Raw genomic sequence first — 20,419 nt, forward strand, 5'->3', positions numbered from 1 at the left:
TGTGGGCACACATCGCAACAGGCGCTAAACCTGCCATTTTGACAGCAGAGAAGATAACACCACGGCAGCTCAAATCTCTGTGCCTTGGACACTGCACGTTACGCTACTGCCTTTGCCTACAGGTAGGGAGACAGCAATTCCCAAAGTGCAATGTCAACCTTGACCAGCCTCTCAGAATGAGAAAAATAAATGTTCCTCACCCAGTGGGTGTCAAACCTCTATCCCGTGGTTCAGCCAAACACCAGAGCTCATGGGTTGCCTGCAGGATGCAACCAAATAGGGCTGCTTCATGAGCAATGAAGATCACTGTTCTGAGTTTTTCTCAGATCTGGGAAGCAAAATATGCTTAGATTTAAGAAATGTCTTTGATTGTGTTTCATAGGCTGGATCAGTTGCCTGTGTCAATGTGCCTACTAAGCTAACTCTGCTATAGGTCTTCTTGAACCTTTGGTTTCTCTCCTGCCAACCAGTCATGATGAAGAAAAAAGTAATTATAATCAAACACTAGTCAAAATACCCCTTTCTACTGAAAAAAAAAGACCAAACAATAAAGCCAAAGCCACCAACCAAAAATGAGCAACATCAGAATGTGGGTTATCAAAATTACACCATATAGTTTGCATTCCATAAACGTTTTCAATATAACCCCTACTTTCAAAGGCCTACCATGAAACTATAAGCTTTGGGCTTATAGATCATTTTCTCTGGCTCCTAGGGCAGATAATTGCAATTTTGTAACTTACCACAAGGGTTTGTTTGTTTGTTAAAAACAAAACCAAGAAAACATTAACACACAAAAGTTGTCTGAAAAACATTAAGATTCTTCTGACACAACAAACAAATGCAAATAAATGTAGTGCGTAATGAAGATGCTGGGGCAATAGCAGAGAAAATTATGGCATGTAATTATGAACCAGAAAAAAACCCCAACACACACAGAAAAGCAATGGAAAATACAAAGAATTGCACAGGTTATTTTTTTTCGCAGAGATGGAATGAAAAATATCTCAACTTCCAACTGTACTTTAATCTTCCAACCTACATATCTCATGGTGAAATCTGAGATTGACAAAATCACTTCACCATTTGATAAGATCAGAAAAACGAGATGCAGAAGATAAATCCTCCAAGACAGATCTTCAGCTTAGCGTAACTTGGCTTTGATGACAATACAGTCGTGCTGTTATAAAACTGAACTTGGTGCTGCATCTCCTGTTCACGTAGGTACAAAAGCATTTCCTCACATATATCAGCCTTAGCTTTTAATTTCTTACCTTTTCATGCATTACGGCCTAAAGTTGATACTCTTCAAACTTGGAACATTTGTTAAAAGCTTGGTACAACAGAGAAACATCCCTGGGATGCACTTCAAAGCACTGTCTCTGACAGCTATTACACATCCAAGGTCCTAATACCACAAACAGGCACGTTTACTAACAGAGGACTCATCTCCCCTGGACCTTGGACTCCCACCATGGATGGGAGTGAGAGGTGAGAGTATCTGCGCACCAAAGCAGCCCCAGAGCCACAAGCCTGCCTGCAACCATCCAAAGTAGAGGAGCTACTGTTTCCCTCCCTAAAAATGGACAGGGAAAGAAAACACAGCCCTGTCTGGAGAGAACAGCAGGACGCTCACAGGGGGCTGACACTGTATAGTAACATAAAGCTCACAAGGATACCGTATAGAAGGCTAAGGAAGTGACATCTCTCTACCAAACACCACACAAAGATGACCGCACAGAGACTAGACTAGCTCCAGAAGCAGGTGACAATCCTGTGCTTCTGGAACACGGGATGTGAGAAGTGAAAGGCTTCTGCTCTGCCCTGCCTCTTGGAGGAGGCCTCGGGAAGACGTATCACGGCTCCTCTCCCCATGCACAGCTCTGACCTGATCCCCCAGCCTGCAGAGCCCCAGGGAGAGCCCTTGGCAATTACTTGTGCGCACATCTTCAAGGGTTGAGCCTGAGTGCTCAGGGACATGTCTACAGAGCAGACGGGTATCACAGCATTACCCCACGCTAAGCTGGAAGGAGCCGTGATGAGCTCACCACCAGCACCACCACCCATCCTGCTCAGGCAGCTCATCACCACACCTCTGCCCCAAGCACAGACATACCTTGGGAACTGGCGACGGCTCGGCAGGATCAGGCTCATCTGCCTCCAAAAGTTGCTCCCCCACAAGCCCCCCTGCCCCAGCAGAAAGTAAGGGATACTCACCAAGGTCAGCCTTCTCCTTCAGAATGTCTTTGAAGTTCAAGCCGCTGTTGAGCGTGGATTGTCTGTATCTCGTCAAGGCCTCCTTCTGCCCATTCTTCCCCACATCCATTGGTTTGACCGGCTCAGCCCGGAAACCACACTTCCACTTGGAGAAATCGGACTGTGCCCATTTTGCCAAGTCCTCGAGCTTCACTGTAACTTTCTCTGAAACAGCAATAACTTCATCCTGCAAGAAGCCGTAAAATGAGAAGACGACACGTCACACGAGGCTCCACAATGACTGATAAACCTGTAAACACCACCCCACTGTAGACTAATGGAAAAGCCTATCTTGCTGTTAGCAGATTAATTTTTCTGTAATGCAGAATGGCTAGTACTTAATTTATTCCTCCTGCCACCTAAGTGGAAATATTAGTTGTTTACTTGAAGCAAATACACAAGAACTAAAGACAATTTCTAGGATGGGGGCAATGATCCTAAAAGGCATTTGAAATGCAGGTTGCCAAATCACATTCTGCATAACCCAAAGCCTTGAGGGAAAGTTTGTTTTTTAGGTGCAATTAGCTGCAAATGTAAAAATTCATGGCTGGATGACTAATGGTTATAGCTAGTCCTGAAATAAATGGACTAAGTAAATCTCAGATTCTTGGAACTCTGACTCACCAGAAAATTCCTGTGTTTATGGTACATTTTCCCTTGGCTTATACACAAATATTGAATTTAACTTTTGTCCTAAAAATTAAATAAAACTGTGATGTAATCCCAAAAGAAATACTACATAAATGTTATGTGCTTCCCACCAAAAGAAACTTGCACATTCTCATGTTTCTTAAAACCTTTTTCAAGATCAGAACTGTAATTTTTTTCCATTCTTAAACATACATTCTAAGAAAAGCACTTAAACTTAGTTTAGCCTCCAGAACATATACTCGAATTAAACAGCTCTAATTGCTGAATTTTACCCTTCCAGGAAACAATCAACTCCTCTCAGTCATGATGAATAAGCAGAATGTTTTATAGCTGACTCCAGCAAGCAAGGGCTCAAGAAAGCCTCAAAAAATAAACAAACAAACAAACAAACATACACACATAACCAGCAAGATACACTCAAGATTTTTTAGTTAAAAAGGCAGAAATAATTTATGTTGTAATGAGAGCTGGCTGCATACCACACCTTGCACACCGCACATTTCTAGCGCTAAGTAAGGTTACAGGTTCTTGAAATAAATAAACCAGAATCCAATTTTTCTCTCAAATAAACACAAGTATTTGCAAAAGGGACAGGAATTCTTTGAGTTATTAAACAAAGAGAAAAGCACAATTGATTCTCTCTCTGTGTTTTTTTTTTCCACTGAACAAATTCCTCAGGAAATAAAATACTGCTCAATAGGGGAAAAAAAAAAAAAAAGCAAGCTTTATTGTGATAAGCTACACACAATACAAAACCCGAAGTATCTCTGGTGGTAAAAAAAAGCAGATCTGATATTCCACTCTCCCTTATATAACACCAAATAATTTTATAAGCAGGCACCTTCATTACATTTAGTGCAATAACAAATATTTGGTCAGAAATGAACTACATGCTTATGTGCTAAGCAAGCTTGTAAAAAAATATTTTCCTTTATCATTGCACAGCATAAGAGCTTCCTCCGAACAACAAACAATAACAGCGATGTTTTAAATCTCTGTTTATGACAAACGTCAATACTCTGTAAACAAGCGTTGGGTACTACAAAGTACAATTTCAATGGATGGTTTCACCCGATTTCATTACACCATCCACTTGAAATAAAAAAGCTGTAGTTGCTATGCATTTTATAGCTATTACATGGTGATTATTAAATGTCAGGATGGAAAAAAAAATAAAACATACATATAAACATCAGCCTGCCTTCAGACAGTCTCAGCAATTTCTGGATGAAGTCCTCTTTTAGGATGTTGAATACCATCACCAGCTACTACACAATTTCTAATATTCAACACTAGAGAAATCTATCTAGCAGCAGTTTAAAAAAAAAACAACCTGACTTGGAGATCAGACGTGGTTTTGGTTAAAATATTATTTTCCAAATAGCTCTCATGATCAAATGATTATGATTTCAATTACTAGTTTCTTCATATCCTTTCCAAGAACTGGTATGACTAATTTTGGCTGGAATACAAAGTAAGCTGAGCAGACAATTTATTAACCAAAAGAAAAGTACAATCACTATTACATCATCAATGAATAAACTTGTTTTCGAGAATACAACCTTCGCACACACGCACATGATGTGTACACAGAAAAAAAAAAAAAAAGGAAGAAAAAAAAAGCAAGCCTATTGTAACAAGGGTGAAGCAATGCCCATCTCGCACCCACTGCAACTGCAGCTCCATGGCCACCAACCCCCCCAAAATCCAGAGCCGTTCCTAACATTAGAGACACTGCTGTGGGGTTTCGGGATTGCCCCGAAAGAAGCGGGGCTGGGGCCAGGCCTGGCCTGCAGAGGCAATGGCCACAGGACGAGCCCCCTCGTGAGGGTGGCTGAAGCTACCTCTCCAGCACCCAGCCATCCTTCCACACCAGCTCTGGCCTCATGTCCTCCCCTTGTGCCACTGGGAATCACCATGGCTGCACCACGGAAACACGGGTGAGTTCACTTCTAGCCAGAAAACAGAAAAATTACCCTGTATATCTCGGCGCCTGCCTTAGGTTGACCTGCCTTACACACACCTGCTTCTCTCAACACTCATTTTTTGAGCTTGTTCATTTTCGGCTCAATTCAGAGACAACCAGCCACCTCCTCCCCAACTCCCCCCACACCACAGCAGCCACAGGTTGGACCACAGTCCTCCTCTGAACGCCACTGCCAACACCAGTCTCGCCAAAGAGGGATCGCATCTCCAGAGACATTTTCACAGAATCACAGAATGTCAGGGACTGGAAGGGACCTCAAAAGATCATCCAGCCCAATCCCCCCACCGGAGCAGGAACATCCAGATAAGGTTACACACAACCGTCCTGGGCAGCCTGTTCCAGGCTCTGTCACCCTCACTGTGAAGAAGTTTCTTCTCATATTTAAGTGGAACCTCCTGTGTTCCAGTTTGTACCCACTGTCCCTTGTCATATCATTGGTTGTCACCGAGAAGAGCCTGGCTCCATCCTCCTGACACTCACCATTTACATATTTATAAACATTAATGAGGTCACCCCTCAGTCTCCTCTTCTCCAAGCTCAAGAGCCCCAGCTCCCTCAGCCTTTCCTCCTAAGGGAGATGCTCCACTCCCTTAATCGTCTTCGTTGCCCTGCGCTGGACTCTCTCCAGCAGTTCCCTGTCCTTCTGGAACTGAGGGGCCCAGAACTGGACACAATATTCCAGGTGTGGTCTCACCAGGGGAGAGTAGAGGGGCAGGAGAACCTCTCTCAACCTACTAACCAGCCCCCTTCTAATACACCCCAGGATGCCATTGGCCTTCTTGGCCACAAGGAGGGCACAGGGCTGGCTCATGATCATCCTGCTGTCCACCAGGACCCCCCAGGACCCTTTCCCCTACGCTGCTCTCCAGCAGGTCATTTCCTAACTTATACTGGAACCTGGGGATGTTCCTACCCAGACGCAAGACTCTAGGCTTGCCCTTGTTATATTTCATTAAATTTTTCCCTGCCCAACTCTCCAGCCTGTCCAGGTCTCTGGATGGCAGCACAGCCTTCTGGCATGTCAGCCACTCCTCCCAGCTTGGTGTCATCAGCAAACTTGCTGACAGTGCACTCTATTCCGTCATCCAAGTCATTGATGAATATATTGAATAGTATTGGTCCCAGTACTATTGAGGGACTCCACTAGATACAGGTCTCCAACTAGACTTTGTCCCATTGACCACAACTCCCTGGCTGCTTTCCTTCAGACAGTTCACAGTCCACCTCACTACCCGATCATCCAGTCCACACTTCCTCAGTTTAGCTGTGAGGATGCTGTGGGAGACTGTGTCAAATGCTTTAGTGAAATCAATTTTCATCCTGCGGCCTCATCGTACAAACACTGTCACCCAGCAAAATACAGCAGGTAGCTTCAGCCCCTTCTTTCTGAGGAGCCTGAGCCACATGCAGCTTCTAGAGAGGCTGTCTTCCCGACATCTTGGCATTTTGCGGACACAGGAGGTCATCTGCCGCAACGCCACCCAAACAGAGGCCACCCAATGATTTCATCAGCTCTGGGATCTTGATGCACCCTGCCAAGCTTTTGCACATCTTTAAGCAACCTTTCCAAGTGTTCAGACCCAAGCTATGAGTTGTGGGTTGGTCTGGGTTGGTTTTTTTTTCCTCTTTGGAGCAGCAGGTGACAAAAGGGTCATCTTTTGTTGAGCAAAAATTTCTCACAACAAAAGTTCCTTCAGGACCTACAGGGCTCTGCCAGCTGCAGGAGCCCCCATAGCCATTCTGTATCAACTGCTGCGCACCTACAGCAGGAGCCCTTCTAGAGAAACCCTTTCAATGAGATGACAAAGGAATACAGATGTTGAATAAATAAAACCCAGGTACACAGTGACACATGACTAACAAACCTTTAGAAGATTAAAGAAATTTGCTTATAACCTTCATGTCATTCATAATTATATCTCTGTGTAAACATGAAAAACCACCCACGTCGTGTACAGTGCATATATATATCTATACAAAAAAACAACTTATGGTGTATTAACTATGCTCTGAAGTGATATGTTTAAGAGGTCTCCATTGCATGGCTAAGTCTTTAATTGCAGTTTTTTCTCACTACAGCAAGATGAGGTTTGCAGGAGGCAACAGCCAGCACTGCTCAGGAATGAGATTTATCTCGGATGGGCCTCTCTGGATTCTGACTGACCAATGGCAATGCTTTTCCCAGCCACAAAGTTGTCTAAATCTCAAAATAAGCACTGACTATAAAGAGACGCTTTTTCTTCTGTTTCTATAAAACCAGGTATCTAGTCAGCCTATAATTTTAGCACATATTACAAGACTCCTGAGCAAAGTACGATACTTTTACCTATCAAGTGGCAAACAGGGAGATGTTTCAAGAAAGATGGTGATACAAAACCTTCTCATCCTTCTTTTTTTTTTTTTTTTTTTTTTGTTAAAGAGCGCATCAGATCTGCATTTTCAGAGAAGTCATCCAGGGAGGAAGGGACAGTATATTCTCGAGAGCCGTTATGCTTAAATATTATGTCACTGTTGTCTAAGCAACCATCACAGCCTCCTGAAAGCACAGAATGCTATATTGCCTGACTCAGCAGATGGCTGAAATACTTACATTCAGGGAAAGAGGTCAGGCAGTTATAATAGTTTAAAGCGGATAATTATTTTTTAGAAGAAATATTAACTCTTACAAGGCAGGGAGTCACAGGGCAGCACAAGGAGGTCGTACATCTTGATTGCACACCCGCATACGGTACGTCACAACTCCTCACTCATTGCCAATAACTAGGAAAGATTTATATTTAAAACACGCCGAGGCAGCCTTAAAAGAATTACGGCGACTGAGATATCTCAAAATTTTGACATGCTGAGACTGTTTTCACTCCAGTGCTTCCAGAGGTCATTTAAGGAATTCTGGAGGGCACGAGTGAGTTGAACACCTGCTTGGCTGTCTCCTAACATCAAATATGCGGCCTAGAGAGAAACAGGAGACGTACTGTAAAAACTCTTGCCAATAATTATACGAGACACTGCGTGTCATTTATCTGATCAGTACAATTTGCATTAGAAAACATCTTCAAGCCTTTTTACTGAAACCTTTAGCATGGTAGATAGCTGGGGAGGCATATTTTACAACCCAGTACATTGCTGATGAAAACACATTCATCCATGGGAGCAAAAAATACAGTGCGATTCTTATGGACTGCATTCACCGAGGATAATAGAACTCCATATTTCACTTGGGCATAAAGGCCTCTATTATTCTGGGCTTTTTTTATATGCCACGTATTTTTTAATTTTTTCACGATTTAGGTAACAAGAACCTTCCTGTACCTTGAGCAACAACACAGTTCTCGCCCCAGGAATCTGGTTCCCCGCTCTAGATCCCTTGGAGGGGCAGAAGATTGTGTTGTGGAGGTGGAGAAAGGAAGAAGGGGGCTTATTTCCAATAAGCACGTCTACTGTAGCAAAGTATTTATCTGGATGTTTGAGGAAGGTACCATCACCCTTACTTGACAACACAGTCAAACCAAAAAGCCCTGTTAGCAGAGTCTGCAGTCCAGAGCTCTTGTCTGCCATACAGATGCTACCAGAGCTTTGGGACAGTGGTGAAAATGAGGCCATCTCCATTCAGCCCTAACCCACTTACCAAATGTCAGTGAGGAATCTGAAGCCAGGTCTCCAGACTCATGTCCTACAAGCAGTACTTCACCCAAGCTTTCCTCCAGGGACCATATTCAGCCCCGAACAGGCAGAGAACATTTGTACAGGACTGCTTTGCTCTCAGTGACTTTCTCCAGAGTAAGAAGGTCCCATTTCCCTAGCACCTGCTGTGGACTGCATCTGTATGTGGGGCTTCTTAAGACTGTGGGGTCTTTCTTTTCCCCTTTCCCTGCCCCGAGTGCCTATTTTGGTGCCATCTGCTCAGGCATGCCTTAGCCCAGGACAGACAGATGTGTCCCAAAGGATGTCTGGAGCAGAACTGACTGCTGGGCTCTGGGCCTGCAATGCTCCCTGGAGATGCCAGCGTGTGGGGACCATCGCTCTCCACCCACAAACATATAGGGAGAGCTTTGAGAACAGAACAGTACAGCCCAGGGATTTACCTGGCACATGAGAGAATTTTAAAGAGGCCAAGGCAGAACCTTTCATCTGTTAATCCTTCGCTAATTACTTTAAAGGGCTATAATGATCTTGTTAAATTCAGGTGACAGGTATTTCCCCAGCTTAGGCACAGCCACATGTAGCTGTCTGAAACTCGCATTGACTGAGAGCAGTACATCCCAATGTGTTCATCCCATCTGCTGGGGTCCAAAACCCAAAAGACAAGACCAAGATAAAGGACACAGGTGAAGTCCTGTGGTATTCACTTTCCTTGGTATTAGCAAGCAGCTTTTTCCACATGACCCAGTAGGAACCCAAAGTGATACACGCAAAATGTCCTGGGGCAGGGCAGCACCGCATTTCTGTAGGATGCTTTGTGGGATACTGGTACATCTGGGCCAGAAGTGGGGTGGGGATGGAGCACACAGAGGGACGGCTGTGAGCAGCCAGACTTGACATTTCTACTGTGTCCCTCCTCCTTCATTTCTGGGGTGGTTTGTTCTCCCTCCTCCCACTCCCAAGCAGAGGTTCAAATTGAATTTATATCTGTCATTGCAGATAGAAGTTCTGACCAAAGAGAAAATAGGCTTCAGTCAAAATGTTTTCCCGTCAGATAGCTCACAGATCTCGAAGAACTGTTTTAGTTTAGGCAAGCTGACAAGCAATTCATTCCTAATTTTGCCTACTACAGTTACAGTACGAAAAGCTTTCCTCGTAGATTACATAATTATATTTTTCTTAACAAGGAGTACATTGCATTAGCAGGTTTAAATTATGCAAGCTTATTCTTTTGTCTTTTGTTATATTGTGTTCTATTGTGCTGGTAAAACAATATGTGCTTTAATTAGCAAATATCTGTAAATAATTTACTTGCTTTTCATACAGCAGAACAATGGAGCCAATTTTCACATACATCCACTGAGCATGTCTAGGGGGTTTCTTGCCAGAACCTTCCATTGTTCCGTATCTGTATCAATCTGCCCATCATTAGCAGCTAACGTTCAACAACTCAGGAAGACATTAAAGTTTTGCCCCCGGGAGCAGCCCCAAGCCCCCCAAAACCCGAGGCTGCGTTTTGCAAAGAAAGATTAAAATATCCAGAAAATGAAAACAAACTCTTTTATTATCTATAACCCTGGCACCTTCGCACAGAAACATGGACGCTTGCCAAGCATTAAGGTCATTGGATTAATGCCATAAAATGCCGATGTTCATCTGACCTTCTGACTGCATTTTAGCTACAAAATAAAAAGCTCAACTTGATACGACACTATGAATCACGCAAATGTCTAGGCTCTGCAGGGTTAGCGCTGGGTGTGAACCCACACTGCACACACACTAACACACACACACACACACACACAAAGAAAAAAGCTCTTAAATCAAGAGTGGATGACTGTTCGGAGACTTAAGGCATTGTTATTTTGAATGCGAATGAAAGGGCCAGAACAAGCATTGCAAGAATATTTCAATTATGTATTTCCCAGAACTACATCTCTGAGCAACTAATGCAAATATTGCTCCCCTAGCAATAGAACTTCTTCCTGAATAAAAGCATATAAGAGCTTGAATCAGAACACACTTTCTATATCATTCGCATATTGTTTGAATATTATTAAAAATGCAAAATCTATGTATGTGTTACTCTCCTGAGCAATACAGTAATTATGATTAAGGGACAAGCAGCACAAAAAGAGCCAATTTATCTTACTTGTGCTTAGGAATACTATTGTGTAACTAAGCAACTAAAGACAAAATATAGTCTAATTAATTCACTCCTATGCTTATTTAAAAGACACAATTAGAACATTTTTATTTTCCAGCCTGCACAGTATCTCAACATGCTTGAGGGTGTACCATGTGAGGCCTATTATTCTCCAAAGACAAGAGTTTAATGTTCAGTGCCACTGATCAGACTGGGGACAGCAACTCTGGAGAGCAGTGGGTGTATTTTACAGTCTGAATGCACTGGGAAGCAGGGCAAAAAAAAAGGGGGGGGGGGGGCGGTAAAAAAAAAAGGGAATCTGTCTTAAGTGACTAGATATGCCAGATTGCTGGCTAATGGCTAGCAACATGTGGCTTCTCTGAGCAATATCATTGCCCTCTCTTTCCTTTGCCAGCATATGCTACTGGTGGTGAGAGAGATAAAAATATACAGAGTGGATATGCAATTACAAAAACCATGATATTTTATGACAAATGCCATTTCTCTAGCACTGCTATTACGGTGCGCCTGATTTCCAAAGCTGAATTAATTTGAGCATGTGTACATTGGAGATTGATGCTATTAGCATGATTTTTAAAGCACCCTTTAATAATCATAATCTGCATGTTTGAAACTTGTTGTCATTATCAGTGTTGACAGATACGAGCATAAGGTGCACAATGTGGAGACTAAAACGGGGCTGTTCTCATTTCAAATCAGAGTGTACAGATTCCTATGTCTCTCTCAAAAAAAAAAATCTACTACCGTGCAAAGGGACTAGCACATTTTTCAAAGGGGATGGCAATAAAGCACCAGCGGTCTTAGACACCACGCTCGGGCCAACCTGCTCTAGTTTCACGTGCTGAGGTAGGACCTTCGCACATGAAGAGCCCCTTAGAAATGAGTCAGGCTTCTGAGGGATGCTGTGAGCATCTGTCCCAAAATGAAGAGAGAACAAACCCACTGCCTCCCTTAACTTTCTGGAAGAATCTCTTCTGCAATTATAAAAAACATACACTTATGGAGTGACTTTCCCCCCTGCCCCAATTAGTCTGAAAATGCAAAATACTGCTAGGGAAACAATTACAGGAAACTAGCTGTCTCCTCTCCTCTGTATGAGCAACGCTTACTCATGTAAATTACTTGCATGAGTAAGGATTATTTGCAAGGCGAAAAGCATTGCATCAGATCCCCAGTTTGGGAGAAGAGATGAAATCAACACGAGTTCATAGTAAACTCAGCTGCTGCTGAATGAACCAAAGGCAGACAGATTCCCACCGACAGGCCGGCCTCGGTGGAGCCAGCATTCACTGTGACACGGGGCAGTGCAGGGAACGTCACACCATGCAAAATAAATCAGTTGCTTGTTTGGGTTTTTTAGGAATTGTACACATCACATCAAATACCATCCCTGGATTTAACAAGAACTAGCTTTGATATATTTATTTTTAAGCCCAGTCTAATTAATGCCAACACCTTCAAAAACATGAAAATACAAGGCACTAACAAGCATTTTGCTCTAGAACTGCTTCTGCAAAGGTCAGCCAGGCCACAGCCCCACGCTGCCCCTTGCAGCACAAGAGGAGTAAATGAGCTGGAGGAGGATTCAGCCAGGACCCCGTGGGCTGCAGGGCTCAGGGGCTGAGCCCACCTTGTGTCCCCTGAGCTCTGTGGGTCCAGGGCACTACACCAGGGCACCAGCTGGCTGACAGCACCTACTTCTCACAGTAAGGCACTGGAAAAGCTGGGGGGCTGCTTCCTACATGTGCCCCATGAAACTGTTTCAAGTACGAGCGTGTGCTCTGACAGCTGACCCTGAGCATCCTCCTCCAAACCCTGCACGAGGCACCTGCCACCACGGAGGTCTTCCCATCCCGTGCGGGAGGTGGCACGGGGGACCATGCCAGCCTAAGAGCAGCCAAGAAAACCAGGGCAAGGAGGCAACTTCCTCCAGCAAAACAGATGCTTTCTCCGTTTCAGTGGTGACCCCCCCCCCGCCCCACCAGGAACAGCAGCCAGCCACTTTTTCCCCACTGGAGAGAAGAAGGCTGCTCCCACTCTCCAACCAGCACTGCACCTGCTGCAGCATTTGGGCTTAACGGTGTGGTTGGGCAGCACAACTGGGCCTCTGCATTTTAAAAGCAGCAACAAAGTTTTCAGTGAAGTAGAGCAAAACTCTTGTAGCTCACCTAACAGCGTCCTCCAAGACAGCATCACTCTCACAAAAACGTCTCCACCGCTCCTGCACATCAAGACCACTGTTCCAAACCTGATGCCAGACCTGGCCCCAGCCTCTCCATCGCTTGGGATGCAATAAACATCAAAAGCCAGGAGTGCTCATACGTGCAGCGTGTGACTGACCCCATCCCATGTTTGCCATCCACTGAGATTGCGGTTAAGGGGATAATGAGCCTTAGGCAGAGGGGGGGGTCCTTCGGTGAAAGCACACCTGGGCTTGAACCCCTCACTGGGTCTGGGCCCCAGCGTATGGAAATATCCAGTTTTAGCAGCCGTCAAGGTTATATTTAAGTCTGGATGATGAATTCAGCTAGCTATAAAAAGACTTATATTTACACTTATCACTGATTAGCTCAAACATTTGGCAATCAGATAAAATCCGCCATCAGAAATTTCTGAGTAACAGAAGCATTACATACCTCCTCGCTTCTCGTCCCTCCTTGCAGCCACTAGCTGAATATTGTCATAGTGTCAATGCTGCTATTACACAAAACAGGCAGCAAGCTGCTCCTATTAATCATGCTGCTAGCGCGGGTAGCTGCTAGTGACTACGTCTAAATCTCCGTTGGGCTCAATCGCAAGCCTGCAGTCCAACCACTCGCTCCCATCACCAACAATTTTATTGACAGCTGGCACCCTTTGTGCCGGACACTGTGGATTTGCAATACACATTGAAGCACCAACTCACTTCATCCCTGCTCCCTGAATTAAAGACAAGGTATTTTAGCCCCTCAGCAGTCCCACGCCACTTTGGGGACAGATAGCCATGTCATTTATGTAAGGAACCACGTCTGTGGGGCAGCTGGGTGAAACAGTCTCCCCTGCGTGCCCATGAAGCCAGTTACCAACAATCAGCGTTTTGCAAAGCGCCAGCCAGCACCGAGCCTTTTGTCTCTCGGTTGCCTGTGCATCCCTGAGCGCAATTCGAATTGTTCCAAACTATTAAAAATCAATAATAAAAAAAATCATTCCGATGTCTATAAACAAGTTAATGGAGTAAGTGAAAACAAAGTACATTTCTTAATGGGAGTGTTATGTTGCCCTCTCTAGGCCCTGGCTCTCAGTGCCGGTTTCTGTAGGCTCCCTGCCAGAGAAGTATCACTCAGAGCTGTTGCTGTTGCTGCTGCTGCTACTCTGCTAATGAATGACTAACTTAGGCCAGAGGGGAAATGACATCACCGGGGTGTAAAACACAACTGCATTAGGAAACTTTTTACCTGCTTTACATTTGTCATAATTATTCTGCACAATACAACCAGCATTTGCATAATTTCAAGGCGTGCCATTATCTTAATTGAAAATTGTTTTCATATGGTTGAATAATGCAGAATGACATCAGTTAAAGCCCCAATGAAATGCACAAGTATTATCACACAGCTAATTACTAGCGGTGTTTGCATGTAAAAATAAATAAAATTGTGCATATTATTAGTAAGGTACATGCAGCTGAGAACTCTAGTACCAGAGCAGCGTTTTACTCGTAATGGTAGGATTAATTTTCTCTGATGTTCCTACCACAGTAACATGAGCTGATCATTAAGGCGTATTAAAATGATTTGTGTCCCTTTCCCCACCCCCCTCCCTTCCAAATATCTTTCATTTTACACACACACACAAGACACACACAGGCACAGTTTTAAATAGTCACCACGGGCAATTTCAGAGCATCCATTGCTCACTGTCATCTCCCTGATTCTTAGGAAAAGGCTCCCTTATCTCAGTGGCACGCACAGAAAATTAAAGTGAAGAGGTGGCAGCGAGCGAAGGCGGCTCTGAAACGCGTTTCGACTGCGTACGTATGTATATGGGTACATGGCCACATCGGCACCTATAGCCACGCGTGCCTCTGAAAACAGCCCCTGCGGACAGCCGCCCCTCCTTGTACCTATACCCCTCCCCGGTATCTTCAACAGAAGTTCCCCTAAAACATCTCGTCCGCCCCCGCCCCGTTTCCAGCCCCGCTCGGGGACCCTCCCCATCCCCGCAGCCCTTTCTGGGTACCTCATCCTTCCCCCTCCCCAGATGACGGACCGTGCTGAAGCAATAAATTTGAAAAGCAAATAACGGGAGGGAGCGGGGATGGGGGCGGGGGCAGCGGCCCGGGGCGGGGAGCGGGGGCGCAACCTGCGCGGCCCCATCCCGGGCGGCGCGGGGCGGGCGCGGAGCCGGCGCGGGGCTGCGCGGCCGCCGGCGGGGGGTGCCGGCGCGCAGCGTGTTTGCGCCGGCCGCGCGGCGGCTCCGAAATACGCCCAGGCATATCTGCAAGTTATTTGAATGTATTATTCCCGTACCTGTCATTTATCACTTTATTCAACACGTCCCTGCCAGCTCAATAGCTTTTGATCTCCCTCAGCCTCCATTTCGTAATTTCCGCCCTCTTAAACATATCGAATACTACAAAAAAGCCCCGAACAATATCGAAATCCCCCCCAACAATTTTCCCCTCTTTTCTGTTTTGTTTTTTTTTTTTTTGTTTGTTAACGAAGCCGGAGAAGGGCAGGGCGAGCCCCGCACGCACTCCGCTGCCCGCCAGGCCGGGGGCGCCTCGCACCCCGACTCCCCCCCCAGCTCCCGCCCGCACAAGTTCCCGGGCAGCGCGCACCGGAGCGCCCCGACGGCGCGGCCCCTCCGCGCTGCCCCGCCACGCACCGCGAGGAGAGGGACGCGGGTGGGAGAAGCGGGGGGGTAGCCGAGCCCGGGCATGCAGGTGGGGACGGGCGCGAGAGGAGGGGGCCGGCGCTGCGTTTACCACCTCGCCATGGTCACTGGTCCTGCCCTGGGGGGTGTCCTCGGGGAGAAAATAAAGTTTGGCGCTGGAGAGAAGTTGCCGGCTGGTGCGCTCCTCCCAGAGCAGCTGCAGCTCCGCGATGCAGGCGGGCTCCTCCGCGCGGCACCGCACGAAGAAGAAGTCGCCGAGGGAGAGGACCCGCGCCCGGCCGCCGCCGCGGCGCTGGAAGCGGAACGCCCTGTAGAAGACGTAGGGGCCGTGCGAGCCGCACGGGGCGCCGACCCACTGCGGGGAACAACAACACGGCAGCGGCATCAGCGCCGGCTCCGCGCCGCGCCGCGCAGCGCCGCGCAGGAGGAGGGAGGGCGGGCGGAGGGAGGGAAGGAGGGCAGGGCGGGAGGGCGGTGAGGAGGGGAGGGGGCGCGCAGCGGCGCGGAGGCTCCGCGGCGGCGGGGCGGGGCGGCGCGGGGCGGCGCGGTACCTGCAGTGCGCTGCGCTCCATCGCGGCTCCGGCGTGATTGAACTCAACATTCTCCCAAACTTGTTGGCGTGAATGGAGCCCGGCAGGTCCTGGCAGGGCAAAGACGGCCCCGCCGCCCGCCGCCCCCCGCCGCCGCCGCCCCCGCGCCGCCCCGCCGCCGCCACCGGCCCCCGCCCCGCAGCGCACGGCGACGCCCCCCCCCGCCGCCCGCCCCCCGCTCCACCGCCCCGCCGGCGCCCCGCCGCGCCCCGCCGCCGCCGCCGCCCGATGCCGGCGGGTCCCCAGACGCCCGCCCCGGCCCGCTAAAAATGCCGCGGGGCGGTGGCGAGCCCCCGGGGGGCGACACGGGGGCGGCGGGCCGACGACGAGGGCCCTCGCGGCGCCCGGCGATTTTTGGGGGGCCAAAAGGGCGTGCGGGCGCGCTGCGGATCTGACAGGACCTGCCTGTATATGTCTAATATAAAGACCATTTCCTGCGGCGCGAGGGGCGCTGCTCGTCCCCGCGCGCGCCCGGCGGGGCCGCCGCGTTCCCACCGCCGGGCCCTGCGGAGCGGAGCGGGGAGCGGGGCTGCCCGGCCGCCCTCTCCCTCCTGGCAGGCCCAGCCGGGCGCCCTGGCGGCCCTTGGAGGGCGGGCGGCTCGTCCTTAATTTATTTATCGTTTTTCTCCGGGAAAGGAAGAAAGTGGGTTATCGATTATATAAACACATCAATATTCATGCGCCGCTGCGCTGCGCGGAGAGACGCGGCTCGGCGAGAGAAAACAACGAAACCAGGGAGGGGGCGCGGGGAGGCGCGTCCCGCGGCGGCGGAGAGGAGCGCGCTCCCTGCGCGCCCGCGGAGCGCGCAGCGGGACGTGCCGGCACTACTGATCCGCCGGGCGCTGCCGGAGCCGCTGCGCGGAGAGGCGCGGGATGGCGGGCAGAGCGGCTACGCGCCCTACGGACCAGGGAGGCCTCTCACCTGAGCCCCGCCCGTCGCCCCCACGTCGGCACCAAGCGTCGGGGACAGCCGCGGGCTCTGCGCATCCCGCGGAGCCTCCGCGACCCCGCGCTAACGCGGGCAGATTTGTGCGCCGCCACGGACAGCCCCGGCGAGGGAGGGGGGTGAGGGCCGCCGGCTCCGCGGGGCAAGGGGTCGCTTCTCCCGGCATCGCACCCGCGGAAGGGCCGCCCGCGGCGCCGGGCGCGGAAAGTTTCCATCGGGGCCCCATGACCTGCAGCCCCGCAGGTAGATGTTGCTGCGGCCGGCGGCGGAGCGCGGCCCTCCTTTCCCGCAGAGCCCCCACCCAACCCCGGGCAGTGACGGGCCGATCACTTCGGTGGGGTTCTGTGCCTTCCACCCTTATTCCTGGGTGCTGCCTCGCTGCGCGCCAGCGCAGCCAACTGCGGCTCCGTGGGGTGGTGGGGAGAGCGGTGAGAAGCGGCTCCGCGGAGTCCTGCCTCCTCCCTCCCCCCCCCCCGCGCCGTTCTCTAATGCTGGTACTTTCACCCCCTATTTTGGTTTATTTCCCCCAAGCCCCCTCCGCGGACACACGTTTGAAGCCGCCCCAGCGGGGCAGGTCCGGCCCTGCCGCCGCGAAACGGCAGGGGACGGAAATAAATAAATAAACAAGCAAATAAATAAATAACGATCCTTAATAATGACGACAGCGGTGACGTCAGCTCTGCGTGCATCACGACACAGCGCGGCGCGGGGGGCAGCAACAAGTGCGGGCGGCGGCGCTGCGGCCGGGGCGACCCCTGGGGGCCGAACCGCGGGGCCGCCGCCCCGGTCCCGGTACACAGCGCTTTGGAAGTGCACCGAATATGGAAACGCGCGTTCCACGTTGCAAAAACAGATTCCTGTGTTGTGCATAAGGAGCAAAATGGCTTCGATGGAGCATAACGTGCCCACAGCCATGGTGTGACCGGACACTTCACTGGGTCACCCCACCGTCAGCCTTAGGGAATTCTATTTTTTTGGTGACAGGGAAGAAGGAGCAACCCCTGTGTGAGGTGCAGGTGAAGGCTTGCTTGGCCCCAGGCAGAAGGCACAGAACGGACACAAGATTTTGGGCAGCGCTCGCAGTGGTGAGGTCTGGGTGGGGGCTTCATCCTGACACCCTCAGTACTTGCCTGGGCCTGGGTGGGTGCTCTGGCCCCGCCCCCAAGATATTGGGTGCTTCTCCAGGGGGAGACCACATTTCTTCTGGATCCTCTGGATGAAATACCGAATTCTCTGTTCAAGTTTGTAAAAGGTTTAGTCTTTCCTGCCCTACATCCTCCTAAGATGCCCTGAGCGCCTGTACAACCTGTGGCCCCACAGCCTCCCAGCTCGTCCTGTGGCGAAGTGGAAGAGATCTCCAGTGCCAGGGAAGTAGAATTTGCTTCAGGTGACTGGCGTGCCAAAGATGAAGGTGCTGGAGCTCAGCCTGTGGTAAAGTGGATGTGCTTTCCTAGGGCTTCAGAAAGCAGGTGCAGGCAGGGCAGGGGCAAAACCAGAACAGCTTGGGAGGGTTGCGCAAAACAGCTCTTTTGGCCTCTGAAATTTGGTGCTTTGTGCTCAGGAGCTCAGTCACCCAGGGGAGGATGTTTTGCTGGGGCTGTGTAGGTATGGGAGGTGATGGAAGGGAAACCCACAGCTCAGTACGTCCCTGCAGAACAGGGAGCAGTGCTCCATTTCACCTCCGGTGAACTCCCGGCTGGAGTAACCTGCATTTCTTCAGAAATCCACCTTTGTTTTCACTGACCTTGGCATGTTTAATCAGGGTTATATTCTCATACAGATAAAACCATCCTCAAATGATTGTTACAATATATTGGGCACAAGCAGGTTTTTATTTGTTTATTCATTTTCTGTATCTCAGGCAGGTAGGGCTGCTCTTTTCCCACAATATATAATCAGGCAGCAAGAAGAGAACTTCCAGTCTCTGTGCCTAAATCCCTCTGCTTCTGCCCCAGCAGCCAGGGCCCAGGCACCATCGGCAGCCTCGGTGCTGGCCCTGAGCTCCTGCCCACTGCACAGAGGACCACTCACAACTTCGATAGTTGCAGAGTCCCATCCTTCCCACCAGCCATAATCTTGCCCCTCAGGAGGTGGAGCATCCCTCCAAACCATGGCATTAGGGCTGCTATCAAGAAGGTGGTGAGGCTGGATAACCACACAAGGGCACATTTTGGTCCTCTCAGCAGAGACTGCTTATCTGTGCAGCATGCTGGGAGGCAGGGGTTATGCACAGTGACCCAAGCCACAATTCCATGCATTGAGCTCCTGCAGGGCTCCAGCTCACCTCCACATTCTGGGGGAGCTCAACTCCAATGTCCATGTGTGAGATGATGTCTGTGAGGGTTACATCTAAAGCCAGAATTCAGATGGTGGGATGATCGGAAGTTCACTTCTAGACCCAGATCTGTAATGTCTATTAGGTCCCCTGAGTAGGTAGGTTTCTTCTTACTGAACTTTCATTATCTCAAGTTTGTTTTCCAGTGTGAGCTGGTGGTCCAGCTTCATGTCTTAAACACCAGCAGAAGGCAATTACTGAGGGTCAGTCACCACTCAGAGGGGACAGTTGGTCTCCCACAGGTATAGATTTGCTTCACTCAAGGCAAAGGTTCATGGAGCCATCAGAAGAGGACAAGATGCTTGTGGCCATCCACCAACTGTCCCACAAGTCCCTGTCCTGCCACCTCCCAGTGTCCACGGGGTAGGGGAAGGACCCCAGCAAGGGCAAAAGGGGGGTTTCATCCCCTCCATCCCCATGGCTCCAGCCCCCAGACCATGGTGTCTCTTCAGCCAGTGCTGATGGCTGGTAGGACCATCAGCATCCTGCTTACATTTCTAATTTTGATGGCATTTTGAATGGGATAGCAACGGAGGCGGTGGCAGAACACAAGAATACACGTTCTTAGCAGCAAACGTATGCGTGTTCATCATTGCTCTGACAACAATTGTGTAGGAGCCTTCCCTCAACCCCCCCAACTCTTTATACTTCAAAATAATAATAATAAAAAATACACAGCTTGTTTATAGTAGAAATTGAAATTCCACATATAATCAAAAGTTGGATTTTGTCCTGCAGGCACTGGATAAGTCTCTTTGTACGAATATTTTGTATCTTTCTCTGGCCAAAAGAAATGTGCAAAATGTTGTAATGTTCCTGTGCTTTCCTTTGGACATTCCAGGCTTTTGCTTAAGCCTCTCATAAAAGGCTATTTTCAGTGGAGGGAGGGGAAAAAAAAAAAAAAAAAGAAGCCTACAGTATGCCGAGTCAATAAAGTAATGCAAAACCATAAAACACAGCAATGATAACAACA

The 20,419-nt window shown here is 48.9% G+C and overlaps 1 protein-coding gene across 3 annotated transcripts in view; it reads right to left on the bottom strand.

Annotated features, from left to right (window-relative positions):
• ARID5B (AT-rich interaction domain 5B) overlaps positions 1-16,247 on the bottom strand; it is a 113,387-nt gene extending 97,140 nt beyond the window's left edge. Inside the window, exons 1-3 of one of the 3 annotated variants that reach the window (XM_082054625.1) lie at positions 16,127-16,235; positions 15,670-15,930; positions 2,218-2,443 (exon numbers count right to left, since the gene is read on the bottom strand). In XM_082054625.1, coding sequence (XP_081910751.1) covers positions 2,218-2,443; positions 15,670-15,930; positions 16,127-16,147 — 508 coding nt within the window. In that variant the 5' untranslated portion in view covers positions 16,148-16,235. Of the gene's footprint in view, positions 1-2,217; positions 2,444-15,669; positions 15,979-16,126 lie in introns of those variants that run through there. The other 2 variants (XM_082054626.1, XM_082054624.1) reach the window with 2 other exon arrangements.
• Positions 16,248-20,419: the final 4,172 nt, after the last annotated feature.

This window comes from Streptopelia decaocto (genome assembly GCF_964273445.1).
Source record: "Streptopelia decaocto genome assembly, chromosome: 5".
In the NCBI taxonomy this organism is placed as follows: Eukaryota; Metazoa; Chordata; class Aves; order Columbiformes; family Columbidae; genus Streptopelia; species Streptopelia decaocto.